Source organism: Rhinoraja longicauda, chromosome 25 (assembly GCF_053455715.1).
Source record: "Rhinoraja longicauda isolate Sanriku21f chromosome 25, sRhiLon1.1, whole genome shotgun sequence".
Taxonomy (NCBI): domain Eukaryota; kingdom Metazoa; phylum Chordata; class Chondrichthyes; order Rajiformes; family Arhynchobatidae; genus Rhinoraja; species Rhinoraja longicauda.
In genome coordinates this window covers 19083982-19111248 of record NC_135977.1, presented here as the reverse complement: position 1 = coordinate 19111248, position 27267 = coordinate 19083982, and the positions used below count along the sequence as shown (strand labels likewise).

At 42.0% G+C, this 27267-nt stretch overlaps 1 protein-coding gene across 3 annotated transcripts in view; it reads right to left on the bottom strand.

Annotated features, from left to right (window-relative positions):
- Positions 1-27267, bottom strand: part of LOC144605888 (uncharacterized) — a 57180-nt gene that overhangs the window by 3537 nt on the left and 26376 nt on the right. For 2 of the 3 annotated variants that reach the window (XM_078421532.1, XM_078421533.1), the window contains exons 2-7: positions 23312-23510; positions 17121-17311; positions 11518-11709; positions 9096-9245; positions 6439-6576; positions 3818-3910 (exon numbers count right to left, since the gene is read on the bottom strand). In XM_078421532.1, coding sequence (XP_078277658.1) covers positions 3818-3910; positions 6439-6576; positions 9096-9245; positions 11518-11709; positions 17121-17311; positions 23312-23510 — 963 coding nt within the window. The remainder of the gene's footprint in view (positions 1-3817; positions 3911-6438; positions 6577-9095; positions 9246-11517; positions 11710-17120; positions 17312-23311; positions 23511-27267) is intronic. The other variant, XM_078421534.1, reaches the window with a different exon arrangement.

Genomic DNA, 27267 nt, shown 5'->3' with positions numbered 1-27267 from the left:
TAGTCTGTTCATCAGAACCAAATACTTCACAAATACATGCCAGTTGCATCTACCTAGTGTACAGCTAATTGAAATAATTCTCACACTGGCCTGCAGAGGTGGCTGCAACATAGCAATACTTTCCTGAACGCTCTTAAAAAGATGAAGGAAGACACATGATATTCACCTGGATTTACAATTATAAGAGTGATAAGTATGAAGGTTTTCATGGCACAGAATGGAAGATGAAATAGCGGAGGTAATGTTATCATTGAAAGTAGTTTAACAGGACAAAAAGCATGCTATTTGATCGGTGGCACAGCGGTAGAGTTACTGCCTTACAGCGAATGCAGCACTGGAGACTCAGGTTCGATTCTGACTACGGGAGCCATCTGCACGGAGTTTGTACATTCTCCCCTTGACCTGCGTGGGTTTTCTCCGAGATCTTCAGTTTCCTCCCACACTCCAAAGACGTACAGGTATGTAGGTTAATTGGCTGGGCAAATGTTTAAAAAAAATTGTCCCTAGTGTGTGTAGGATAGTGTTAATGTGCGGGATCGCTGGACGGCACGGACCCGGTGGGCCAAAGGGCCTGTTTCCGCGCTGTATCTTTAAATCTAAAAAATCTATTTAAGCATTTGACAGAGTTCTCAAATCCATTGTCTTCCAATAAAATGGAAAAAAAAAACGTTGTCCACGATACACCAACTGGATTATCATCAAAGCAAAGTGAAATTCCACTCCATAGTGCGGTGTGTTTCATTGAATACAAATAAAAATTGTTCGGGTAAAATGACTAAATCCCAAGAGAAGGGCTATGCTACTGGTTACAACTCGAATTATCAGGGTGCCTGTTGGTCTCCACCTAAAATTTCTAAGGGAGCATAGCATATTGAAATAATAGCAAAATCACCCAAATAACAATTAATCCACAGATGTGATTGATCAGTAAATCATACTTCCGAGGGTTGAAAGAATTGCCATTAAATGAGAAGTGATGAACTTTAAACTGGAGGCAATTCTGCATCAACTTATTTCTCTCGAAAGCAAGGCTCAATTGTAGGTTTTCAGAGGGAATCTGCACACAGAATCAGCATAGCTTTACTGCGTGATCATTTCAAGAAGACAGAAAGACGGCAGTTTCTCAGAATCTGAGGAAATGTCAACACAATCTAAGGAAACTTGAATATTGTAGAGACAATACTGCTGGAGTAACACTGAAGTCCTGTTGCTGGATCATGACCCGAAATATCAACCATCCCTTTGCTTGCAAAGATGCTGCTTTCAGCACCCAGTAGTTTGCTTCGGAATATTGAGAGACGCAAAAATATCGAATATTTTTGCATCTCTCTGCTAGCTGTCTTCCCCTGTCACAGTTTAAGGAAGACTGAGCCACTGGGACAAACCCGAGACCACCAGCTCCAATCAAGACTGGACTGTTGGGAAAGAAGTCCTAGACAGCCAGTACCCCTACCTGAGGTTGACTAAGTGATTGGGGCAAGCCTGAGATGCCAAAACCACCTCCTGCCCAGACAACGAGGGACAACCACGCACGCAAAGACTGGCTGGCAGGACAATCCAGAGATTGCTAGCGTTGTCACTTCAAGTGTAAAGCTGAGGCACCAGGAAGAAACCTGTATCGTCAGCATCTCCTTTCGAGGCAAGGGTGAACTTAAGGGTGAACAATGCTCTTAAGACAGAGCACCCCCTCCCCTCCCCCCACTCACCATCAACAACACCACAGACACATCTGTGGCGTCATTTAAGTTCCTTGGAACCATCATCTCCAAGGACCTTAAATGGGGGGCCACCATCAACTCCACAGTCAAAAAGGCCCAACAGAGGATGTACTTCCTGCAGCAGCTGAGGAAACACAATCTGCCACAGACAATGATGGTCCAATTCTATACTGCTATCGTAGAGTCTGTCCTCACCTTCTCCATCATGGTCTGGTTTGGCTCAGCCACCAAGCACGACATCTGGAGACTGCAGCGAATCGTTTGATCAGCTGAGAAGGTTGTTGGCTGCAACCTTCCCCCCATTGACAAACTGTACACTGCAAGGGCCAGGAAGCGAGCAGGTAAGATCATCTCTGACCCCTTTCACACTGGCCACAAACTCTTCAAAGCACCTCTCTGGAAGGCGACTCCGGACTGTCAAAGCTGCCACAGCCAGACATAAAAACAGCTTTTTCCTATGAGCAGTAGCTCTACTCAATAACTAAAAGTCTGTAGCCTCCTTTTGCTCTGGTATTTTATTTCATTCACATGTTTAAACTATAATGTTTTATTCTTAATGTTAAATTTTATTCTTAATTGTTTACTGTATGTCGTGTTGTTACTTGCGAGCAGAGCACCAAGGCAAATTCCTTGTATGTGAGCATACTTGGCCAATAAAACTTATTCAATTCAATTCAAATGCAAGAACCCTAAGATTGCCACACCTCCTCTTTTGAAGACCAGGACTGAGCTGCTGGGACAACCCCGAGATTGCCAGCATCATCATACATGTGCTCTCATGGCGAGGGGCAGCATCCCCAGGCAGTCCTGAACCTTCTTACCACTGTAAATAAAATATATCACACGAGTTCACCCTTTGGCAAGTGTTGGTGTGGTCATTGCCGGTTCAGTCATCCCCGATGCCACAATGAGAGGATACAGAGTGCAGAATATAGTTCTCAGCATTGTAGAGTATCTGCTCCATAGACAAAGTCCAATGTCTGCAATGGGTTAGAGGTGAATTGGACAGCACCCTAGCTTATAGAAGGACCTTAATGCCATCATGAACAATATAATTAACTTAAGAATGGGCTTACTGGAAAAATCAGAGCCAATATCTAAACTTAAAATTAATCACTAGGAACCCAATGAATACAAAATCTTTGGTCTAATCCAACCAAAAGCAAAATGGGCAATAAACTCTGGTGTATAAATCTGACAGATATTGGATGAGACCAGCAATAGCAGATGTGAAACCTTGGGCGAGAACATGTTTAGATATATTGATTAGAGCAGTGAAGGAACACACTGACAATTTACCGCACCAAAATCTGTCCAGACTTTTTATATGCCTGCCAGTACAGATTTCCTCCAACCCTGGATCTCTCCTAGTGCAACCCACTCTACAGTAGACCCATGATGTAAACGAGCAGAAGCATAGCAATGTTCCTCAATCAGATTGAAGACAGTGAGAAACAGTTCAAATCAAGTAAGAAAACAGCAAAAAATATACACTTTTGCTTTCAGTACATCAATAGAAAATCGTATATAATATAGATGGGATTAAGGAAGGAAGAAAAAGGAGACAGAAAATGTAATGTTTTAAAAGTATTTATTTTCTGTCATAGTTCAGATGTATATAATGTATACCTTAATTTATAAATGTATCAAGCCTAACATTTGGACCTGTTTTTAGTATGGTAAATGCAGTAAGTTCAGTGTTGGACATGTTGAAACTATAGATGAGGATTGCAACAGCACACTCTACGGACAGGAGCACAAAGTCTAGTCAGCAGATCAAGCAGCAACTATGGACCATAAGGATAGGCGACGTTTCAGGACAGGACCCTTCTCCATGGCCTCCAGAGATGCTGCCAGAACTGTTCGAGGTAGCATCTGTAGTTCCTTGCATCACCACTATATGGAGAAGCTGGGTTTCTGTGAAGATAACTTTTGTTGTGCATTTAACTGTATATAATCACACACTAGTTAATCTCAGATTTTCTCCATCGTAAGTGACTGCTGATGGCTTCATAAATATTTTTGTTGCACACTCCAGACCACTGTATTTACATAAATAGAAAAACAAAACCAAAAAATATAAATTAAATCATAATCACCATTTGATTTATTTTGTTCTCAATGTCTTCAGAACATTTATAATGCTTTAATTCTTCTGCCATTTGCCAATTGGCCTCCATGAGATCTGCAATCTAAAACAATTTCCATGAACAGTTTTTCAACAAGCTACGGAAATCTCTTGTGCACAGAGTAAATTGGAAACTAACTCAAGACACAGTAAGTTTATGCAAGTTAAACAAAATTGATTATTGGCATTGCTGCTGAAGATAAAACAAGCAAAGAAAAAAATTGGGCACAGTTTAAATTGAAAATAGAAAATATCTTTATTTTTGTTATTAATGACCTGCTAGCAAAATCAGGGCAAATAATTTGAAGTTTTAGAATTTTCTAAAGAAGAAACACTGGCTGCTCAAAATGAGCTTGAATCTTGCATTTTTGAATACTACAAATGTTTTTCCCATTTTATTTCTGTTTGCTGGGTCTTATGAAGCCCGCAACGTTGTTGGTTCATGTGTCCAATTTCCAAAAATGGTCATCTTTATAATATTTAAAAAGAAAAGAACGTGCAGGTATGTAGCGGCCAGCTTCTCGTCTATCAATTAGCTCCCAAGCTGTCACTTGCAAAATGGCTCCTACAAGGTATAAACTATCTAATCTGCCCTGATAATAAAGCTAGTAAGATTTTCTCAAAGTTTCAGATTATTTCCCTACTCTATAAGAATGACATTACAATGTGTTTCAACAAGTGTTAAGTACTTGGGAAATCTTGAGCTTCAGTAAAGTACATTTAAAAAACATTTATTCATTCATTTTTCAGAATTGGAGCATCTCTCTCAAAGGCAGCATTTATTTTCCATCTGTCAATGGCCTTGAGAAGATGGTGGTAAGTCACCTACAACCTTTCTACAGTCCTGTAGGTGTGGGTACTTCCACGATGCTGTGGGAGGGAATTCCTGGATTTTGACACAGCATCGATGAAGGAATTCAGATATATTTTGAATGTGGGATGGTGCGTAGCTTGGAGGGAGCAAGCAAGTGGTGTCATTACCATGTGCTCGAAGCCCTAATCCTGGTTGTGTCTATGGGTTTGTGAGCTGCTGTCAGAGCTGAAGCAAGTATAGGCCATCCCTGGGACACAAACACCCAACGTATGGATCACCCTACATATTGTTTGATTAAAAGATACAGCGCGGAAACAGATCTTTCAGCCCACCGAGTCCATGCCGCACATCGATCACCCATTCACACTAGTTCCATGTTATTCCACTTTCACACCCACTCTCTACAAACTAGGGACAATTTACAAAGGCCAATTAACCTACTAACCACTATGTCTTTGGGCTGTGGGAGGAAACTATTATAATCGACTGATTTTCTGTGCATTTTTTTGATTTATGGACAAAGTCAATTATGGACAAATGGAATTTGTTCGTTACCCAGGACAGCCTGTAAATTTAGTGTGTTTTATAGCTACGTATGTTATATGTATAGCTATATGTTCTGCAGCCAATGTGGGCAGTTGAGAAGTGTACTAATTTGGAGTGGCGGACAAAGACCAATCATGTTGAATGTTTTTGTCCTAGATTATTGCAGATTTTTGAGCATTATTGAAGCTGCCCTCTTCCAGGCAAGTGGAGAATATTACATTACTGTCCTGCCTCATGCCACACCAATGGTGGAAAGGCTTTGGGTGTCTGAAGGAGAGTCACTTGCCACAGAATACCCAGCCTCTGACTTACTCGTGCCCACGGATTTATGTGGTCAAACCCTTTGATTTTCTGGTCAATGCTGATGCCAGCATGTGAAAGCTAGGGATTTGATAAGGGTAATGCCATTGACATCAAGGGTCGTGGCTAAACTCCCACCTGACGTGCTTGTCATGTTACTTGCCACTATCAGCCTGTATTTGAACGTTGCCACGGTCTTGCTACACGCAGACTTTATTTGCAGAGGAATTTAAAATGTTACAATCAGCAAACACCTCCACTTCTGCCCATTTTAATGGAAAGCTGATAATTGATGATGCAGCTGAAGATAACTGGGTCTTGTGCAGTGTCTCAAGGAAACCCAGTGTCCTCTAAGGCTGGGATAATTGATGTCTAACAACATTACCACCTTGCTCTGTATGACATCAATCTGTTATCTTCCCTTTTACATTTATCTAAGTTAAGTTTTATCAGGGCTACTCAATGTCATACTTGGTCAAGTGCTGCCTTAATGTAAAGGCTAGTCACTTTCAGTTCACCTTTGGAGTTCAGCTCTTTAATCCCTGTTTGGACCAAGTCCATGTTAGGTTGGGGAACTAAGTGATCATGGTGAAACCCATATTGAGCATCGGTGATTGGGTCATTCGCGAGTAGGAGCTGCTTTATAGCAACAACAATGGTGTACTGATGATTTGGGCAGAATGATTTTGCAGCAATTGGTCAGACTGAGCATGAGCTGCTCTTTGAAAAGGATGTATCTGAGCACTGTTACGCATTTGAGGGTAGACACCAGCATAGTAACACTGCTTGAACAGCTTGGCCTAAAGGTGCAACTTGTTCTGGGCTGGACGTTTTCAGTCTTGATGTCGTATTCTGTGCTTTCAATGCCCAAGATTAACAGATGATAAACTAGAAATAGGTTAGGATTCTCTAATAGATGATGTGTTACACACCTGCTCCTTCAGTTGCTGTACTTCCAATTGGAGTCTGCGCTCATTTTCTGCTTTTTCTACCCGTAGCTGCTGATTCTGCTCGTGCAGTTCCAATACTTGCTTCTCCATTAGTAGGCTCTGATCCAACGCTTGACCGTCCTGAAAGATTCAGGATGATAGAAAAAAGCATTACATAGATGAGGAGAAAAAAAGTGGTAGTCTTGGACGACTAAATCCGCACAGTGGCGCCTGAGACTCGGATTCAAACCTGACCTCGGGTGCTGTCTGGGTGCTGTCTGTGTGGAAGCTGCACGTTCTCCCTGTGACCGTGTGTATTTTGTCTGGGTGCTCCGGCTTCTTCCCACATCCCAAAGATGTGTGGGTTTGTAGGTTAATTGGCCTAGTATTTAGGGAGCCAAAGTGGGATAACGTAGAGCATCAACGTGTGATCGATGTGGATTTGGAATGTGTGTGGTCTCTTTCCATGCTGTATCTCTAAACTAAAACTCCAAACTAAATAACTCCAATGGAGATTTTGGTATAATACCAATTCACCACTATCTAAAAGAACCCAATGTGTATATACTGCAAAACAAATCTCTTTTACATGCACACAGATAAAATGATAGTTGCTTTACCTTGAATCTACTAAGAATTAAAATCTCAATCTAGAAAGCTGCCTCTGAGGTATCTAATACTACTTTGATTGTGAAAGGTACATGCAATGCAGCTCTGGTTCCGTAACCACAATATTACAGACCAATTCTCAAGCCATTTTTGCCATCCAGAGCAAAGCCAAAACTCCCCTTGTCCCCTCCCAACTACCCGCTACATTCAATGTTCTCCAGAAAAAAACTCAGTCACATAACATAACATAACATAACATCACTTTATTGTCACTCGGCACAACACCGAGCGAAATTTCAGCAGTCACACAAAATACAGCAAAAAGAACACAGGACACCCGACCCCAACACAAACATCCATCACAGTGACTCCAAACACCCCTCACTGTGATGGAGGCAACAAAAACTTCCCCTCTCTTCCCCCCGCACCCACGGACAGGCAGCTCGACCCCTACCGAGGCAAACGACACGCACAGCCCCCGCAAGGGGATGGAAGGCCCCCCGGCGAACATTCAAACTCCACACTGACAGCACTGGAGGTCAGGATCGAACCCAGTTCTCTGGCACTGTGAGGCAGCAGCTCTGCCAGCTGCACCACTGTGCCATTGCTTAAATAAGGGGCAGAGAGGTGGACATGACATAGTAAGAGGAGAATTTAAGGAGAAATAAAAATCAATACCAATTTTTTAGCTGGTTAATTTATGATTGAAAACGAATCAATTATTTCTCTAAAGAATATATGGAAATGATTGCATTTTGTCTTAATGTTGAGTGCGTTATTTTATTTTAAAGCAGGTCTAGAATATTCTGTAGGACTGATGCATTTGGTCAAAGCGCAGTAGCAATGTATCAGGATAGGACACACTTAAAATAGCAATAACCTTCAGGGAATTGCAGCAGCAGTCTAGACTGCAGCATTATCATTATTTAATCCAGGCGTATTATAGTTCAATAAAATGTTATCTGCCTAAAGTAATGTCCATGCTGACTCACTGTGATTTTAAAATAAAGCAGTGAATGATTATGAAAACCTTGGATCAGGGGTGACTGATCACCCTTTTACTGATGGAACTGTGCCAGAAAATGCTCAAATAATTAAGAATCCCCAAATCTCCTTTTGAAGTAATGCATACACAAACAGGACATACCTCCTTGATTCTAACCGATATTTCTCCTTCATCCTGTCTAAGATTTTAGAAATCCCTACAATTTCAAGGGCAGCCCAGTTACTGCTGCCATTAAGAATTAATCAAAATGCACCTTCTACAATTTTGAAAATATAACATCCTTGTACGAGTATTTGTTGCAACTTGGCCGTCTAAGCTAAAAATCTGGCAGACTTGCAGAAAGCTTTAGTGATCCTGAAGGGAAAGAGAGAAAAATACAGCGGAAAAAACTATTGCTTGCTTCATATTTGTTAGCAATTTGCTTTTGATGCAGATGATATCTTCATCCACAGGGTCACTGAACCAGTTCATCTGCCTCTTGCTGATACTCATATATAAAGTCTTCTCTACACAGCTTGCTCTTCCATTTAAAGTACATGAGTCGTAGTCTAGGTATTCAAGAAACGAATTTAGGACCAGGGAGGTGGCATCTGTCGTGGACCTGTTACAAATGACCCCTCCATCAATCAATCATGCAACCCCCCCCCCCCTTGCGTGAGATAGGTCACATTTGTTTTCAATCAGTCATCATTCTCTGCAGCAGTTGATAGAGGTAGAATTGGGAGGGGTTTGAAGTCATTAAGTGTAAAGTGGTCCTGTTAAGGCAGGGAACATAATGCACAATATCTCCTGGACTGTTAAGAGTGTTTGGAAGATTAGCATCCCATTCCAACAAGTTCCGAGTCAGATAGGGAGACTGGGCATCTATCGTTCTGCCATGTCAGCTTGGGCCAGCTTACAGCTGAAATGCATCTACTTACTAAGACATTAACAATATCTCCAACAATCCAAGGTAAGGTTCAATTCATTTGGTAACATTTGGCAGATGTTCTATGACCATTTGATAAAGTTATGGCCGATATGAAGAACATTTTGATAATTTCACCTGATCAGTAATTAGAGTTGTGTTGTCATTATACACAAGCTCTCCATTTTCTCCATCAGGGTCCATCAGCACCAGAGTTTGATGCCCCACAGTTGATGTTGAGCCCAACGTATCTTCTGCAGGAGAAATGCCATTGGTCAACCTGCTATCCTTTTAAAAAACAAATATTTTTAATATTTTTGTTGTCTTTTTATCCACGTTCTATTTAATGCATTGGTTATTTTCAGAGCTCCCATTAGTGGATCCAATATTTTTAGTGTTAATTTAATAACTGCAAACATCCAAAATGTGTCATTTAGATTTCCATTATAATCCTTCAATAAGGAAGTATAAGGAATAAGGTTGTGATAATTAGCATGTAATTTTGATTAATTTGATGAGACTTCATTATTATTGATTGCCACTCTGTTCCTAATTTTATAATTATTTCCATACACATTAGTTTCTACATTTGCACAGCAGTTTTACAAACACATTTCTAATATATATGTATTGTTTTAATGTTTGTTCTAATTGGCATCCCTCAATTAATGTATTATTTAAAAATATTTTCAGTTAAACTATTCCACAAATGATCACCAAGGGATTAAAAAAAAAAAAAATGTGAAGGACTGCTGGTACCTCTGAAATTCTGAATAACTTTGAGAATCTTAAGACATGGAGGACGGAAAATTGAAGCCAGAATATAAAGGAGGCATCCATATAAATGAAGTATTTAATAAAGTTGAAAACCAGTCGACTAACTCATTGCGTAGAAAGGAACTGTAGACGCTGGTTTATACTGAAGATAGACACAAAGTGCTGGAGTAACTTAGTGGGTCAGGCAGCATCTCTAGAGAAAAAAGATGGGTGGCATTTCGAGTCGGACTATAAGGGTTCCGACTTGAAGCGTCACCCATCCTTTTTCTCCAGAGATACTGCTGAAACCGCTGAGTTACTCCAACTCTGTGTCTATCTTCGACAGACTCATTAATATTTTCTGTGTTCAGAAATTATCTGGATCTCTCATTCAAGAAACAAATTTTAAAAAAGAGAAAATGCACATTTGCACATGCAAACCTAAAAATGCAGGAATCTGCAATTATTTGCCTTTTTTTCCCACTTCAAATTATTCTTATTTTTGCACAAATGTATCTGCAACCCATGAGAATTAGAAATGTCATGAAGAACGATTACTATGTTTTCACAAAGATGCAAAACAATTTATCAGATATTGCAGGTACAAAATTGATGATCTGACATCTAAAATGTGTAATTATTTCAAGATTACTTAAAAAAGGAATATGTTTTGCATACATTTCAATGCCAAGGTTCTGGGTTAAAAAAATGTCAATTGACTAGCTTGTACAATAATTTAATCATTCTAACATTCTTCTTTATAACGAATAATTCTAAAATTGTAAAGAATTGACTAGGGTAATCAGAATTCTTAAGTAGATTATCAAGAAGTAATTAAACCAAAAAAATCCCCATGCCTTGGGTATGCAACAAGCACAAAAAGAAAGTGATCAATATTGGGTTTTTTTAAATCAAGAATACTTACTTTTAAAATTTAATTGCATAATTAACGATTTCCTTGAAGTCAGAAGTTTCTTTCTCTTTCAGGGGTATTTATTAACCTCTATAATTTTGAGCTATCCCCCAATTTGATTTTGGTCTGATCCTTTTGCTAATAGGTTGGGTTCACGATGCTGAAAGAAATCTGCAGAATAGTATTACCTGATCTTTGCACTGTTAGCAGAATGTGACAGCAGGTCTTTTCAGTGTGTGGTCTTTTCAGCAGTGTGTTCTTTTGTTAATTGTGTTATCAGCAGCATAATTGTTCATGCACTTAGCAAAACAGGAATGTAACCTCTGCCATACTGCAATTCTGCTGTGGTGCATATCTTAATGTTTCTATGATTTATTGGGTTATTTGTGGAAATAATCTACATTAAAAACTATTATTTTGTCCCAATTTAAACTCAAAATTATTCGATATTTATAAAGGGACTGACCACAGTAAAGCAATTTTAAAATATCGAATTTTAAAATCTGCTAATAAAACTCCGATCCATTCATTTCTCGCTCCCTGGCTGCATTGTTTCAATATTGCCCGAACTGACCATAACACTTTAAACTGAAACCGATTCCAAATGCGGATTGAATTCCTTGCAAGTGAACAGTGATGGCAGCATTCTGTACACACAAAATTCTGTACACATTCAAATTGTGTTCTCGGGTCTCTGTTTGTAATGTTAGTAACTAATGTGGAGAGTTCAAGTTTTCTTTTACATGTAAACATTAAAGCTTTATTCTCCTTGTAAATGTTAATTAAAAAAGTGTTGCACTTTGTAAGACACAGAAGTAATGGTTTTAAACATACATTTCAAGTGCAATTATATTTAATGTTTATCATTTACTTTGTGCCTCAATTACATACCTTTCCAACTTGCCCAGTATTATCGCTGTTCTCAGTGGCAAGGGTGGTGGCTGACGTACTAATGACAGTCTCTGTAATAACAGGACTAACTGATGCCATGTTCACTGTCCCACCAGAGGTAACCTGGGTGCCTCCATAAGCTTTATGGTGAGCTTCTGCACTCTGTTCATAATACTGTCGACTATTTACCTCCTTTAAAAAAGTAATTATTTTAGAAAATATTGTACATATGCTGTCACTCTGAAATTAGCAATAGCTTTCAAATATGGTACATTATTACAAATTAATTAACAAGAGGAATGACAGTTAATTGTTTATATAGTTAGTATATAGTAATTGTTTATATAGCTTTACACTGTCTATTTCAACTTTCAGCCAGGGTGGCACTGTATCCACCCTTCCAGAACACATACAGAAATGGTTTCCAGTAGCATAATGTCACTCCATTTATCTTTTTAAAAAAACCCATTGTTTTTGTTTTCCATTATTTTAATCATTTCCATCTTTATGAAAAAAAATACCTGTACATTCTTCAAAATGTGACACACAAAAGGAGTTCACAACAGAAAACAGCAATAATCAGAAACTGTGTCCAATCCTCCCTCAATGCAATTTACTTTGCATCCAATAATCTTTTGAGTGAAATTATTAACTTGTAAAAACAAATAACGACAGATGCTGGTTAATATACAAAAGGACATAAAATGCTGGAGTAATGTTCTGCAGAGATGTACTTCATAGCAGAGATACTCCAGCACTTTGTGTCCTTTTATGCCAAAGGACAGCATGTCTTCCTTAAATAATCCTGCAGAAGTGGGATGAAGAGCCATTGCACTTGATCGTAATAATAAAATGGCTGTCATTACAGTCAAATCTTGAAGGCATGAAGGTATACACAGGCAATAAAACCTTAGGGATTTGATGGTCACAAGGATGTTCATCGAGGATACAACCAGCCTCTTGTTTAACACTAATCTAGGCCCAGTGAGCAGTTATCAGCCTGAGCAGCAGAGGCTGGTGGTGAAAATGAAGTTATTTTGTCAGAGTCTGTGCAACATATTGCCTGCTCCACATCATGACTGTGTTTTTGGGGGTTTTGGGGTGTGTGATTTGAATGCCTATTTAATGCTTCTATTGTTGGACTGTGTTTTGGGGGGTTTTTGGGGTTGGGTAATTTGGGTGCCTGTTTAGTGCTTTTATTGTTGGACTGTGGGTGATTGAATTAACATTTTGTTCAAGATGGCCGCGCCGTTGTGTTTGGCTGCCTGCCACTGTATGTTTCTTTTTTTCCTAGTCAGATGTGCAGCACTTTGGTCAACGTGGGTTGTTTTTAAATGTGCTATACAAATAAATTGACTTGACTTGACTTGACTTGACATGAGTGACATTTGCAGATTCAAGTTTGATAACTGGTTCTGAGGCTTCAGACAGCTAGGTTTTTTTGGCATGCAGATCCTAGCCTGGAGTGCACAGAATGATTGGGTATCCAGGTGAGCATTCTCTGGCCATGACTGATCAGCTGAGTGTGGAAAACCAGCTAAATGTCAGAGCAGACCATTTGGAGGAAGCTTATATGACCAACTATGTCAAAGACTCCAGGTAGATTGAGAAAGATGAGAAGGGATGGTTTCCAATGGTCACAGTCATATAAAATGTAACATGACTTAAGAAGTGTGGATTCAGAACTGTCAGAGGTGAAAATCTAATTGGACAGATTCAAAGACATATTTACGTTGATTATGTGTGTTATTATTATCTTATAGAATGGAGCACTGCATAAAACACCATGTATTAATCTAAGATTTTTTTTCATGTTTCACTGAAGGTAATATTTTTAATACAAAGTTTAATGACATTATTGTAACCTAAGTGACCCCTTTTTCTCCAAGATCTTCGGTTTCCTCCCACATCCAAAGACGTACAGGTGTGTAGGTTAATTGGCTTGGTATAAATGTAAACATGTCCCTAGCGTCTGTGTAAAGTAATGTGCGGGGATCGCTGGTCAGTGCGAACTTGGTGGGCCGAAGGGCCTGTTTCCAAATTGTATCACTAAAACTATAAAACTAAAGCGTCTTGGCAATAACTAATACAGCTACATTAAGATGTCCCAGCTTTTGTACTCAGTACCCTTCGGAATGAAGCCAAGTGTGCCAAATGCCTTCTTCACCACACTGTCCACCCAACTCGTCATTTTCAGGGTGGTATGCACCTGTACCTCTAGATCTCTTGATTCTACCACACACTCCAGAGCTCTTCCATTTATTGTGCATGTCCTGCCCTGGTCTGACGTACCAAAGTGCAACAACTCACACTTGTCAGAGTTAAATTCCATTTCCTATTCATTGGCCCAGTTTCCCAACTGATCTGGATCATGGTGTAAACTTCCTTAATTAATCTAGGTTCTTTGTAAGCTATCTTTTCTCACTGTCCACTAGACCACCAATTTTGATGTCATCTGCAAATTTATTATCAACATCAACTACATTGTTATACAAATAATTATCTATAATACTGAAATTTGATACATTTCCCGATATCCTTGTAATGAGATATGAAACTGACATATTCCATCTTTTACTTCTTCCCACTCACCAGTTAATATGATGCGACACATAAAACCAAATAGGAGCTATTATAGAACCCAATAATGCTTTCCTCTAACATCCAAGTCTATTTAATACAATTCTGTCAATATCATTAAGGACTGCTTGCCACAGCAAAATATGTAGAAAATGCTTGTAAAACTCCATTTATAATGTGCAATGTCTTGAAAATGAATTTCACAGAAAATTGCAAACATCATTAAAATACTTGCACATCCTACAGCTTTAACCATTGATTGCCTCTGTCTATTTATTGCTGTCTAATATAATTGTCAAAAAGAAATTGTCACTCCAAAGCACCACTGACCTATAGTACATTTATTATCACTCGAGGTATTGAATTTCAGTACTATTATAAATGTGGCCATTGCAGACAGGAAGTAATTGTTATGATACAAAGGAAGGAGTAAAATGGTATAAGAAAATAACTGCAGATGCTGGTACAAATCGATTTATTCACAAAATGCTGGAGTAACTCAGCAGGTCGGGCAGCATCTCGGGAGAGAAGGAATGGGTGACGTTTCGGGTCGAGACCCTTCTTCAGACTGAAGAGGGGTCTCGACCCGAAACGTCACCCATTCCTTCTCTCCCGAGATGCTGCCCAACCAGCTGAGTTACTCCAGCATTTTGTGAATAAATCAAGGAGTAAAATGGAATGGTCCATCATCTGAAAAGCAGAGCCATTTTATCAAAAAAATTATACCTGGAGAAATGCTATCCACATGCAGGTCCTGTAATTATCTACAATCACCCTCATTTCCAAAAGAAAAGCAATTGCTAACTTGTAATAATTCACTGCATTGACTCAAAGATTTTCTTTTTTTTGTTAATATTTCCCTCCAGGGTAAAATGGATTACTTGCAGATAATCAGCTTTTGGCACAGGTCCTTGGGGATACGTGTTGGCCAACTTAGCATGTTACCTATTTTGTTTTAATGCCCAACCAAACCCGTAGGAGGGGACTCATGTTAATTGTTTATCTGAAGGACAAGACCTTAAACAGAGCAACATTCCACCAGTAGTGCACCCTAAGTATCACCCTAAATTATGCATTCGAGTCTTCAGAATTCAGCCTTAACCAATGATTTTCTGAAATTGGTCGAGGTTCCACTGTCTTCTTGGAAATAATTCCAACAGTTGAGTTAAAGACCTGGATAGCAATGAAAACCCCAGCTATGACCAAACTGAAGACAATGCCAAAGACGTACAGGTATGTAGGTTAATTGGCTGGGTAAATGTAAAAATTGTCCCTAGTGGGTGTAGGATAGTGTTAATGTACGGGGATCGTTGGGCGGCATGGACTTGGTGGGCCGAAAAGGCCTGTTTCCGGCTGTATATATATGATATGATGATATGATATGAACGCGAGGTGTGCCAAAATCAGGTTATACAAAACCTTTGTCAGGTACAGCTATTAAAGGCATGTCTCGGAAATATTCCCACGCATTTGAAAAAAAAAGTTACAAGACCCTGATAAGTACCTAGAAAGAAATCTAATGAATACATATAGCAAACAATTAAGTCTATACCTAGAAAACAAGAGCCTCTTCTTAATACCATCAAAACTGTAATGTTTTGGCCACGTCTTGAGCTGCAGCCTCTTGAAAACAATACTTCAGGGAGCATAGAGTCGTGCAGCATGGAAACAGCCCTTCGGCCTAATTTTCCCATGCCGACCAAGATGCTCAATTTCCGCTAGTTCCATCTGTCTGCATTTGGCCCATATCCCTCTAAACCTGTTCTATCCAATGTACCTGTTCAAATATCGTTTAAATGTTGTTATAACACCCAATGGCGTAGTTGAATGGAAAAGAGAGGAAGACAAAAGAAGACCTGATTACAAAACAGTAAGCGATGAACTGGAGTCACACTATTCCATGGGTTGCAGTCACACTATTCAAGATTCAAGATTCAAGATTCAAGATATCTTTATTTGTCATCCAAAAAACAAGTTTTTTGGACGAAATTTCGTCACCCACAGTCCAACAATAAGAGCAATAAAATAAGCAAATTACACAACCCCAACCAACACAATACCCCCCAAAAAGAAACATCCATCACAGTGAGTCTCCTCCAGTCCCCTCCTCACTGTGATGGAAGGCCAGAATGTCTTTTTCTCTTCCCCTGCCGTCTTCTCCTGCGGTCAGGCTGTTGTCGTTGCCATGTTCCAGGCTGCGCCGGACGGTGAAATGTCCGCAACGGGCCGACCCAAGCCCCGCTGCAAGTCGGGGCGGTCGGGGCTCCCGACATTGAAGCCCCCGCCGAGCAGAGAAAATTCCGTGGCCTATTTCAGGCCGCGCCGGACGGTGAAATATCCGCGGCGGGCCGACCCAAGCCCCGCAATCCGGGGCGGGCGAACACGCTGCCGCTGCCGGAGCTCCCGATGTCGGCATCCACGCGGCCCGAGCCTAAGGCGAGTCGCAGCCGCTCCCGCAGCCTCCGAGAACGGCCGGCTCCGCTGATGGTGAGTCTGGTCCGCGGGCTCTGCGAACCGGAGCCCTGGAGGCCGCCAGCTCCAGGAGTTGGGCCGATGGTAGGCCGCAGCAGGAACGGAGACACGGCCCAGAACACAAAGGTCGGGTCTCCGTTCGGAAGAGACACATATTTACAATGTTACAGTTTCCCCCCCTCCCCCCCACATACACACATAGTACACAAACACAAAAACACCACATCACAACTACAATTAAGACAACAAAAACAATAAAAACACAAAGACAAATGGACTGCAGGTAAGCCGCAGCTGCTAGGGCAGCGCCGCTTACACTATCCAAGCTACTCCAGAGGTCCCAGGAATGTGCAACTGGAGGTGAGTAACTGCAATGTAGTCATAGCAATTTCTGGCTAAAGAAACGAGTGGGGCCATTTGGACAAGGCTGCCACCAAATTGATTTTCAATAAGCTTAAGATTCTGTGCAGGATTTTAAATATATATTCTTACCATGTTGTCACTTTTTTTTTTGACTAATACAAACTTTGATGTGAATCAACCAAGCTCACCTGTGTAACTTGAATTTGGAAGGTGGTATGAGGATTGCGGAAATGAGTTTTATAATGTTTGATTGCCTCATCACGTCTGTTGAAACCGTTCCGGCAGCGGTAGCAATGCCAGTGCGCACCCTTGAATTTCTTTTCTCCTTTAATCGTTCCAATAATGTCACAGTGGTTGCAACAACGTAGAATCTTTAAGCCTGGTAAAATATGAAAAGGGACAATTTACACAACCATTTGTGTGAGTCCATCAATAATTAAAAGTGGAATTTGAAGAAAATTAGAAAAGCAGACATAAATTTCCAAACAAAAATGATTCCAAGGACGATGCAATGTTTTCATTTGGATATGGTCTTCTCATCTTCCAAATTATTTGATTCTAGACCAGGAAGAAAATCTATGCCATATGTATGTGATATTTTAATCATGTTCACCTTAGCAAGCTTCGTCACCTTTATGTCGGTGAATAGGTTGGGGAGGGGGAGAAGAGGGGCTGAATAACTAGAATATTGTCCCCAGTTCAGGACAAGACAGCAGTCTCATTCAAAGGCATGTTAATAGCTAATTTGGGAAATGAAAGCATTCTCTGACGTTAGGGTTTAAAATTCATTGTCGAGGTTGATTAGTAGCAGCTTTAATTTAGATGAAAATAGAAGAAACACTCAGGGGTCAAGCAAGTGTGTGAAGAAACAGAATAAATATTTAAGGTTCATAACAACTTCAGAATTCTGAGATATCATTGGCCTGAAACATTAACTTTATTTTTCACTTCGCACGTGCTGCTTGACCCGCTGAGTATTTATAGTCATTGAGCTGTACAGCGCAGAAACAGGCACTTCATGCCATCTTTTCCATGCTGACCAAGCTGGCATTTTGGGCTAGTCCCATTTGCCTGTATTTGGCCCATAAACCTCTAAACCTATCCGAGCCATATATCTGGCCAAATATTTTTGAAAAGTCATAATCATATCTGCCACATTTTCTGTTTCAGCTTCTATAGTTTACTTTTTTTCCCAATTAGTTTTACTTTAAATCTGACATGGACTGTAAATACTTCAGGAGGAGGAGTGGATATCTAGATACCAAAATGAAAATGGTTCGACTCCTGTGTACAGATCTCACATTTTTAATCCAATTTTGTATAATTTAGTCCACAGGGTATGACCCTTCCTTCCCCTTCAAAGCAAATCTATATGGACCACTTAACAAAATTTCACTGTAATGCCCTATTCAGATTTACATGACAGAATGGAATTCAGATGGAGAATTTAGAGGGATATGCTGGAAGCATTCAGCAGGTTAAAGAATATCAGTGGGCAGAGTAACAGAGTTGATGTTTATCAGAAGTAGAAAAGTGAAAAGAGTACTTTAAATTTCAGAGAGGCAAACAGTGGAGAGAAGAAAGGGATTATCTCTGACATGGAGTATACCAAAATAAACATTATTTCTAAAAATCTAGCAGCAGAGACAGGAAACAAAAATAAAACAGATCAATAGAAAGGTAACAACTATGAAGAGGTGGAGGGGAGAAGGTTACCTAAAATTAATAAATGTAATATTAAGTCTCACATGCTATAACACCCCCAGACAAAATGTATTGCTAGACGTATTCGCCTCTGTAGTTCAAATGAGCACCTCAAGAATATCTTGCTTGTCCAAATTAGGATTGGTTTTTACAACAAAAAAACCCCAGCTGCACTCAGGGCAGGTTTGTGGACTATTCACATTTAAAATCTTTTAGGAAACTCTTCCCTCAAAATCATCCTTTTCCATCAGTTAAAATTACTGTTAGAATATCACATATTCTTCCATCACTAACAGCAGGGTCCTAATTAATTAAGATGGTGTCACAAAAGAGATTAACAGTTTTACAAATATTACTAGTAAACATTTCACTTTACAAAACTAAAATGATATCCAATTATTCTACTTGAAAGATTACATGGCTAATGAGACACAGTGTAGGGACATACGGATTGGCCAGGGGGTCTCGAACCCTCGGATTGGCTAACGGGTCAGGAGGTGCGGGAGCGCAGGGAATTCGTCAGTCTGGCGCCAAACTCTCGAGATTAGATAGTTAAGTAAGTGTGTGTCCTAAACTAAGTGCGTTGCGGTTTGTCACGGGTTTCACTGCAGAATAAACTCTATTGGCAACATCACCCGGTTTGGACTTGCTACATTGGTGACCTCGAACGTGAGATTTGAAGAGCACAGCAGCATGTCACAGGTGGGAGCGAGAGCGGGCGAGGTTCACCTACCGCCGTTCTGGGCCCATCACGAACCTGTGGTTCGTGCAAGCGGAATCCCAGTTCCATCTTAAGAGGGTGGAGGAAGACCAGGAGAAGTTCCACCACCTGGTGAGCTGTCTACAGCCGGAGGTGGCCGCGTGGGTGGGTCAGTACCTGATCAGCCCTCCCCAAAACGAGCAGTACGTGGGGCTCAAGAGGCTCCTACTGAGGATTTTCGGCTGGAGCCAGAACCAGTGGGCTCTGAAGCTCCTCCATTTACCAGAGCTGGGGCAGCGGCTACCGTCGGAGTTGATGACCGAGATGCTGACATTGATGGGCGACCATCAGCCGTGCATGGTTTTCGAAGCGGCTTTTCGGGAGAAACTGCCCAGGGACGTCAGGTTAGTGTTGGCGGACGTCTCGTTTGAAGATCCGGTAGCGTTCGCCGAGAAAGCCGACGCACTCGTCAGGGAGCGACACACCCGAGACGACTCGATTAATCGGGTTTCGAGGCCCAGCGGCAGTCGGCCGAGCGGCCGAGAGAGCGGCGCATCGGCCGCTATTTCGCAGTCAGCCCGCCAAGAAGGGGCTGCAGCACCTGCTTATTGGCAGCGGGCTCGAGCAACAGGGCCGCATAGACGCGGCTGGTGTTTCTTCCATCAGCGGTGGGGCAGTGAGGCCCGAAGCTGCAGGGCCCCGTGTTCGTTTCCGGGAAATGCCTTGGCCGATCGAATGTAGAGGCAGTCTCGATTGGCCACAACTGCCGCATCTACGCTACGGATCAAGGCACCGGGATCGTCTTTCTGGTGGATACGGGAGCGGTTGTGAGTATTGTGCCCCCCTACGACTGTGAAGTTCGAGCGGCGGGGAAGGGGCCGCCCCTCATTGCGGTGAACGGCAGCCCCATCCGCACTTACGGTAAAAGGGCCATGTCACTGTCCTTCGAGTCCAGGACCTACCGTTGGGATTTCATCGTTGCGGATGTGGGCCAGGCCATTTTGGGCGCGGATTTCCTATGGGCGTTTTCGTTGGTCGTAGACGTCCGCGGGAGGGGCCTGCAACCCTCGGCTAGCGTACGGCCCCGAGGTACGGGGCCTGCGGCTCCTCCAAGCGCCACCCCACCCAGCCCGGCGATCCAGGCCATCACCACGGCCCCCGGTCAGTTCGATGCGGTCCTAGCCGACTTCCCGCAGCTCCTCGTTCAGCGGTTCGATGCACCTTCCGAGAAGCATGGGGTCGTTCATTTCATCCTGACCGAGGGGCCGCCGGTTTTTGCAGACCACCGCCTATCATCCCCAAGCCAAGGGATGGTAGAGCGCTTCCACCGGCAGCTGAAGGCGTCCCTCTGTGCCCGCCTGACCGGCCACGATTGGGCTGACCAGCTGCCTTGGGTCCTCCTCGGCATTCGCACGGCCCCGAAGGCTGAGCTGGGCGCATCCTCGGCCGAGCTCATCTACGGTTCGCCCCTGCGGGTGCCGGGTGACATTCTTCCTTCCACTCTCGTCTTGCCACCGTCCGTTACGTCGGTTTTGGGTTCCCTCCGGGCGCGGGTGGGTTCTCTGGCTCCAGTCCCGACCTCCAGTCACGGAAGCACAGCAGTCCACGTCCCGTCGGACTTGCGGGACTGTGAGTTCGTGTTCCTTCGAAAGGATTCCCACCGCCCCCCTCTTCGGCCGGTTTACCAGGGCCCATTCCAGGTGCTGAAAAGAGGGACTGTCACCTTCACCTTGCAGGTGGGAACTCGCCAGGAGCTCGTTTCGGTATCCCGGCTCAAGCCGGCCCACTTGGACCAGGACCTCCCCGTGTCGGTGGCTCAACCTCCGCGCCGGTGCCGGCCTGTGGCCGCCCCACTGGTCCCGCCAGCGGCGCCCTGTTTGCTACCCCTCGGCTCCCCGCCGCCTACGGCTGGGCCCAGGCCGCCGTTGGCGATCAAGCGCTCCCCGTCACCCACACCCTCCGCTCCAGTGGCCCCTCCATCGCCTCTAGCGGCGGCGCCCTCCCCGCCTCCTGTCACGCTGGCGGTATCGGCCTCCCCTCTCCGTACGCGTTCCGGGCGGGAGGTCCGGGCGCCCGTGAGGTATGGTTTCGAGGGTTCTGGGGGGGGTCATGTAGGGACATACGGATTGGCCAGGGGGTCTCGAACCCTCGGATTGGCTAACGGGTCAGGAGGTGCGGGAGCGCGGGGAATTCGTCAGTCTGGCGCCAAACTCTCGAGATTAGGTAATTAAGTAAGTGTGTGTCCTAAACTAAGTGCGTTGCGATTTGTCACGGGTTTCACTGCAGAATAAACTCTATTGGCAACATCACCCGGTTTGGACTTGCTACAACAGAATGCTTTAACACAGATTTAGGTTGAGAATGAAATCACAAAAAGAAAACTGAATATATTTTAAGTAGCAGAGGGGCTCCCCAGAACAATGGGGAGCTTTCAGGACAGAATAGGGCACTTTAATAAACATTCCTTTACACACCCATGATGTGTATGTGTATGTGATTTATATATTTCCTCAGAGCAATAAAAAACAGGCTGGAACAAGCACGGATCATCCCTCTTCACACAAGATTCGCATATTTATTGGCCAGAACACTCCATCTTAATTGCTTGGATCACTGCCCTAGAGAAGTCCAAGCACTATCTGCTTGAGAACAGAAAAAAACAAATAAACTGAACAAGACACAAAGTGCTAGAGTAACTCAGCAGGTCAGGCAGCATCTCTGGAGAACATAGATAGGTGACATTTTGGAACAGGATCGTTCTTCAGAGGAAGGGTCTCGACCCGAAACGTCACCCATTCCTTCTCTCCAGAGATGCTGCCTGAGTTACTCCAGCATTTTGTGTCTATCTTCGATTTAAACCAGCATCTGCAGGGTTTTTTTCCTACACTGTTCTTCAGACATATATGTTCAAGCAATTTGTTCATACCTTTTCAGACAAACAGAACATCTTTGTTTGAGGTAGGGATGCAAAAAAACTGCTGAGAGAATAGTTTGTGTTTATCCAACTTGAAAATAAGAACATATTTGAAGCACAGTATTGTTTCTAACTTACGGACGGCTAAATTGAACACTCGCAAATTAGTGTTTCAGATGTAATCTAGGGTGCGGAGAAACTCTCAGAAATTTTAAACAGACAAAAGGCAAGTGTACAGAAAATGATACGGGATATTTAATATCAACAATTTTTAATTAGTGCAAATAAAGTACCTCTTCTCCCTTTCAAATAATCTATAAGCACATTCTGGACATCCATGTATATACACATGTTCCTTCAAAAACAGTCGTTGATGTTCGATGCATGCCAGTAAAGACGACTAGCAACTTCACATTCATTCACTGTTACATATCTACTTCTGATTTGTCTTAATTGAACATCTATTTGCACGATAGATATCACTGTGTGCGGTATTGCAAATTCCTTCAACAATTCATTTTGTGAATATGCTGAAGCAAAATACTGTATATAATGGAAAAACAAATTGTCGGAATTAATCACCCACCTTCACCCTCTTGTACAAGCCTCCCATGACTTTGCAGAGAGCTACATGAATAGCCAGCTTCCACACCGCTGCTGTGCAACAAATATGCTGTGGACAGCTCGCTTATTGACCTGAAATGTTAATTTGTTTCTCTCCTCATGAGACCCCACCTAAACTGCTGAATAATTCCAGCACTTTGTTAGAGTTTATAGACTCGGCCTATGATTAAATTAAGGTGGCTTTGCTTGTTCTGCAAACTATGATGTTTTGTAAATTATTTAAACATGATTAGAGAAATGCTCTCTTCAAACAGTTATGACATTTTATAATCTGTTCATGGACTACTTTTTCAAGATTGCATGCCCCATCATGCAGCGCTTTGCTTTTCAATTACTTCGTTTACATCTACCCTTTCAGAGGAATTCAAGTAATAAAAGAGAAAAAAATCTGTGCCATTATGCCAAAAAGTGCCATTATAGAGTTTAGTTTGTCTTACCTGCAAAATCAAGCCCTTTATCAACATGTTTAACTCTGTAATGTGCTCTCAAGATGACAGGGTCCTGGTAGGCTTCGGTCACACTGCAAAAGGGACAGTGCATGTGGCTACCTTTGGAATTAGCAGAACATTTCTCATCCTGGCAGAGAACTGGATTGTAGTTATGTTCTGTTCCTTTCACCCTCACTGATGGATGAGTCTGTGTATAAAAATCAAGGTAAAAAACATGAGAATTGTGGACAGCCTGCTTTATTGACATTAAGTGTTAATTTGTTTCCCTCCCCTTCAAACCCTGCTGACACTGATGAGTAATTCCGGCACTTTATTAGAGTTTATAGACTCGGCCTATGATAAAATAAAAGGAGCTTTGCCTTATTCCACAAATTATGTTTTACAATCTTATAATTTTATAAAAATGATTTGAGAAACACCCTCTTCAAACAATTATTTGGTCATAAAGACAACAATTTTGATATTACAGTATTACAGTGCCATGCTCATTCAACTCAATTTTTGAAATAACTTGTAAAGTATGGAGAGATTGGGGATAAAAGAGCAGAGATGCAGAAGTGGGCACTACACATCAACCGCCAGGTGGCGCCATAAGTGGCAGCCTCGCCAACAGCCTGTCTCGTCCCTTTTCTTATTTTGTTGTTTTAGTCTGTTTTATGTTTTAGTGTATCTTTAGTTTTGTATTATGTGGGGGGTGGGGTGGAGGAAACTTTAAAAAAATCTCTTCCCCCGACGGAGATGCGACTTTTTCCGTATTGTATCTCCGTCCACACTGCGGCCTAACATCGTGGAGCTGGCAGTCCCTTTGTAAGGGATGGACCTCAGGAGCTCCAACCGCAGGAGCTTCGACCACCCCGAGTGCAGGAGCCTCGATCACCCAGATGCGGGAGCTTCGATCGCCCAGATGCGGGAGCTTCGATCGCCCAGATGCAGGAGCTTCAATCGCCCTGTTCGTGGGAGAAAAATAAAAGTTATTCACCTTCCATCACAGTGGGGAATGCGAGGTCGCCGAAAAACAAGATGGACGTGCTGCCTGCGCTGGTGGGGACTCGGAGGGATTGCCGCGAGAGCAGTGATCTGTGTTTGCGGGGACATCACGCCATTAGAACATCCTGGAGTCCGGTGCGAGTGTGGACGGCTTTCTGACTGTTCGGGCGGACAGGGATTACAGGGAGAGTGACAGCAGTCGGCACAACTCTGGTCACATCACGGTGAAGAGAGTGTGTGTGGCCCGGACACTGAACTGATGGCTGTGGGACTCCACTTATGCTGTATGCCCTAGGGATTCTCACACACCGCTGTGGTGGCTGTTTATGTTTGATCATTATGTAGTTTTGTATCTTGTTGCTTTTTTGGTATGACTGTATGGTAAATCAAATTTCACTTTATCATATCATATCATATATATACAGCCAGAAACAGGCCTTTTCGGCCCACCAAGTCCGTGCCGCCCAGCGATCCCCGTACATTAACACTATCCTACACCCACTAGGGACAATTTTTACATTTACCCAGCCAATTAACCTACATACCTGTACGTCTTTGGAGTGTGGGAGGAAACCGAAGATCTCGGAGAAAACTCACGTAGGTCACGGGGAGAACGTACAAACTACTTACAGTGCAGCACCCGTAGTCAGGATCGAACCTGAGTCTCCGGCGCTGCATTCGCTGTAAAGCAGCAACTCTACCGCTGCGCTACCGTGCCGCCGTCCTTTATCTCAGTGCACGTGACAATAAAGGACCATTGAACCATGTCAAACGGGACCAGAGTTGTTTCAAGATGTCAAAACGGATACCAATATCATTTCAATTGGTGACAGTGACCAGAATGGGACAAAAGTTTTGATTTTTTTTTAAAATTCAGATGAACTCTTGCTTAACTGGAGAAATCCAAAGCCCCTCCAAGACTAGAAGATGGATATTTTGGTTGACAGCACAATTCTGTCTCTGCATGTGTTATCATCCAATCTGTTTCAAGTTAAAGACCATTAAGATTGCTTATTTGTCATATGCACCGGATGTGAACCGGAACAATGACATTCTTATTTGCAGCAGCTTTACAGCCATATTAGTTGTGAAAATGTAAAGTTGGGTGTTGTCAAAATACAGCCCCTCATCTTCATTTCAATTTTCAGATCTAGTTGAGAAAATAGCACACAGACCATTGGAAATATGTGACTTATAACTAGAAAAAAAGAGAAGCCTTTATTAATAATACTCAGGCTTCAATCCAATAAGTGAATAAACAGCCAACAAAAGGCAGAACCACTCAGCCAGAAAATGGGGCAGCTTTGTTGAATACACAATTCCGAGTTTACAGAGAATTCAAGAAGGAGGTAGTAAAGGACTGTACTTCACAGTCACAGGATTTAAGTTTTAATCCTGATTCAGATTGCTTCAGTATTGAATCAGAGGCAAAAATTAAATGGGAAAAGATTTAAACCTGAAGTGGCTGGCAAGACTGGATTTTGAGATTTTGACATGATCAAGGATCACGGAGAAAAAAGGGCGATCACAGATGGGAAGGAAAAGTAGCTTGCAAGTTCAATTGTTTTACTTTAGATATTAGCGATACCGCGTGGGAACGCGCTCCTTGGTGGATCGGGTCTATGCCAACCAGCAATCACCACGTAAACTGGCACTATCTTACACGCTAGGAACAATTTACAATTTTACCGAAGCAAATTAACCTACCAACATCCACATCTTTGGAAGTGGGAGGAAACCAGAGCACCCAGAGAAAACCCACACGATCACAGGGAGAACATACAAGCTCCGTACAGATAACACCTGCAGGCAGGATTGAACCAGGGTCTCCGTAGAGGCGCTGTAAGGCAGCTACTCTACCATCCCTCATTTTAAGAAGGGCATTTCTGAGTAAGGATGATGACAGCAATTCTAGAAAAGTTGGCAGTACCCAAGGAAATGAAATTATTTCTTGTCAGTGAGCATGGCAAGTATCAGATTAATTTTATTTACTAAACTTATTAACTTAAAATGTCAAATATTACATTTGCAGTTTGAAAGAAAAATGTTTTCATTAAATGAACTGCATAAAGCTGAATTTCTTCTCTGCAAATTAAACAAGCTAAATATATCCCTGCAGGAAACCTTTACTTCCAATTGAAATTAATTGTTTAATTTCCTAATACAGGTTTCCATGTTGTTATTTATAACTTGATATTACCAAACTCATCATTCATTTTCAAAAGCTTAAATTTTGCTCTTCCGCGACTGGATTATTGGCACATTCATCATTAACATCAGGTAACTCACACATTAGCAGGTGCAAAGACATTACGACAATGGATTATCCATTTTACAACCACTCTTAACAAAATTAAGTATCTAAAAGCGGCTCACTAAATGCTGCCCAAGATCAACACGATGACTGGCAGCTCTAAAATATAGTGCAACCTCAAGGAGTCTGGAGACCTGCATTTTAAGCTCCCAAATGATATGTTTTATGATTAAGCCATCACATTACATTTTGCTTTCTGAATGGTTCAGTAATTACGTTTATCTCATTTTAACATCTAATATTTATATTTTTTAATAGAACTATATTTTACTTTAGAAACCAATATTTACACAATTTTGGAATCCCTCTTTCTTGAAAGATCTGTACTTCAGTTCCATTGTCAGGACATGTTCTATCAGTTCCTCAATAAGCACCTTCACTCTCTCCATTGCTGCATGTTACAAAAATCTGCGCTAAGTGTAAAAATGGGTGCTTGATTGCATACCTTTGTGGGCTGAAGCCCCTGTCTCCATGCCATGTTTATAATTCAATCCCAATGTCTTTACACCATTTACATGGTATGTCAGAAGTGTGATGGAGTGCCCCCCCTTACCTAAAAAAAAATTCAGCATCCACAACAAAACAGCCCAAAATTTAAGCTAAATTGAATTGGTACCAAATCTTTCCTATACATACTTTCCTT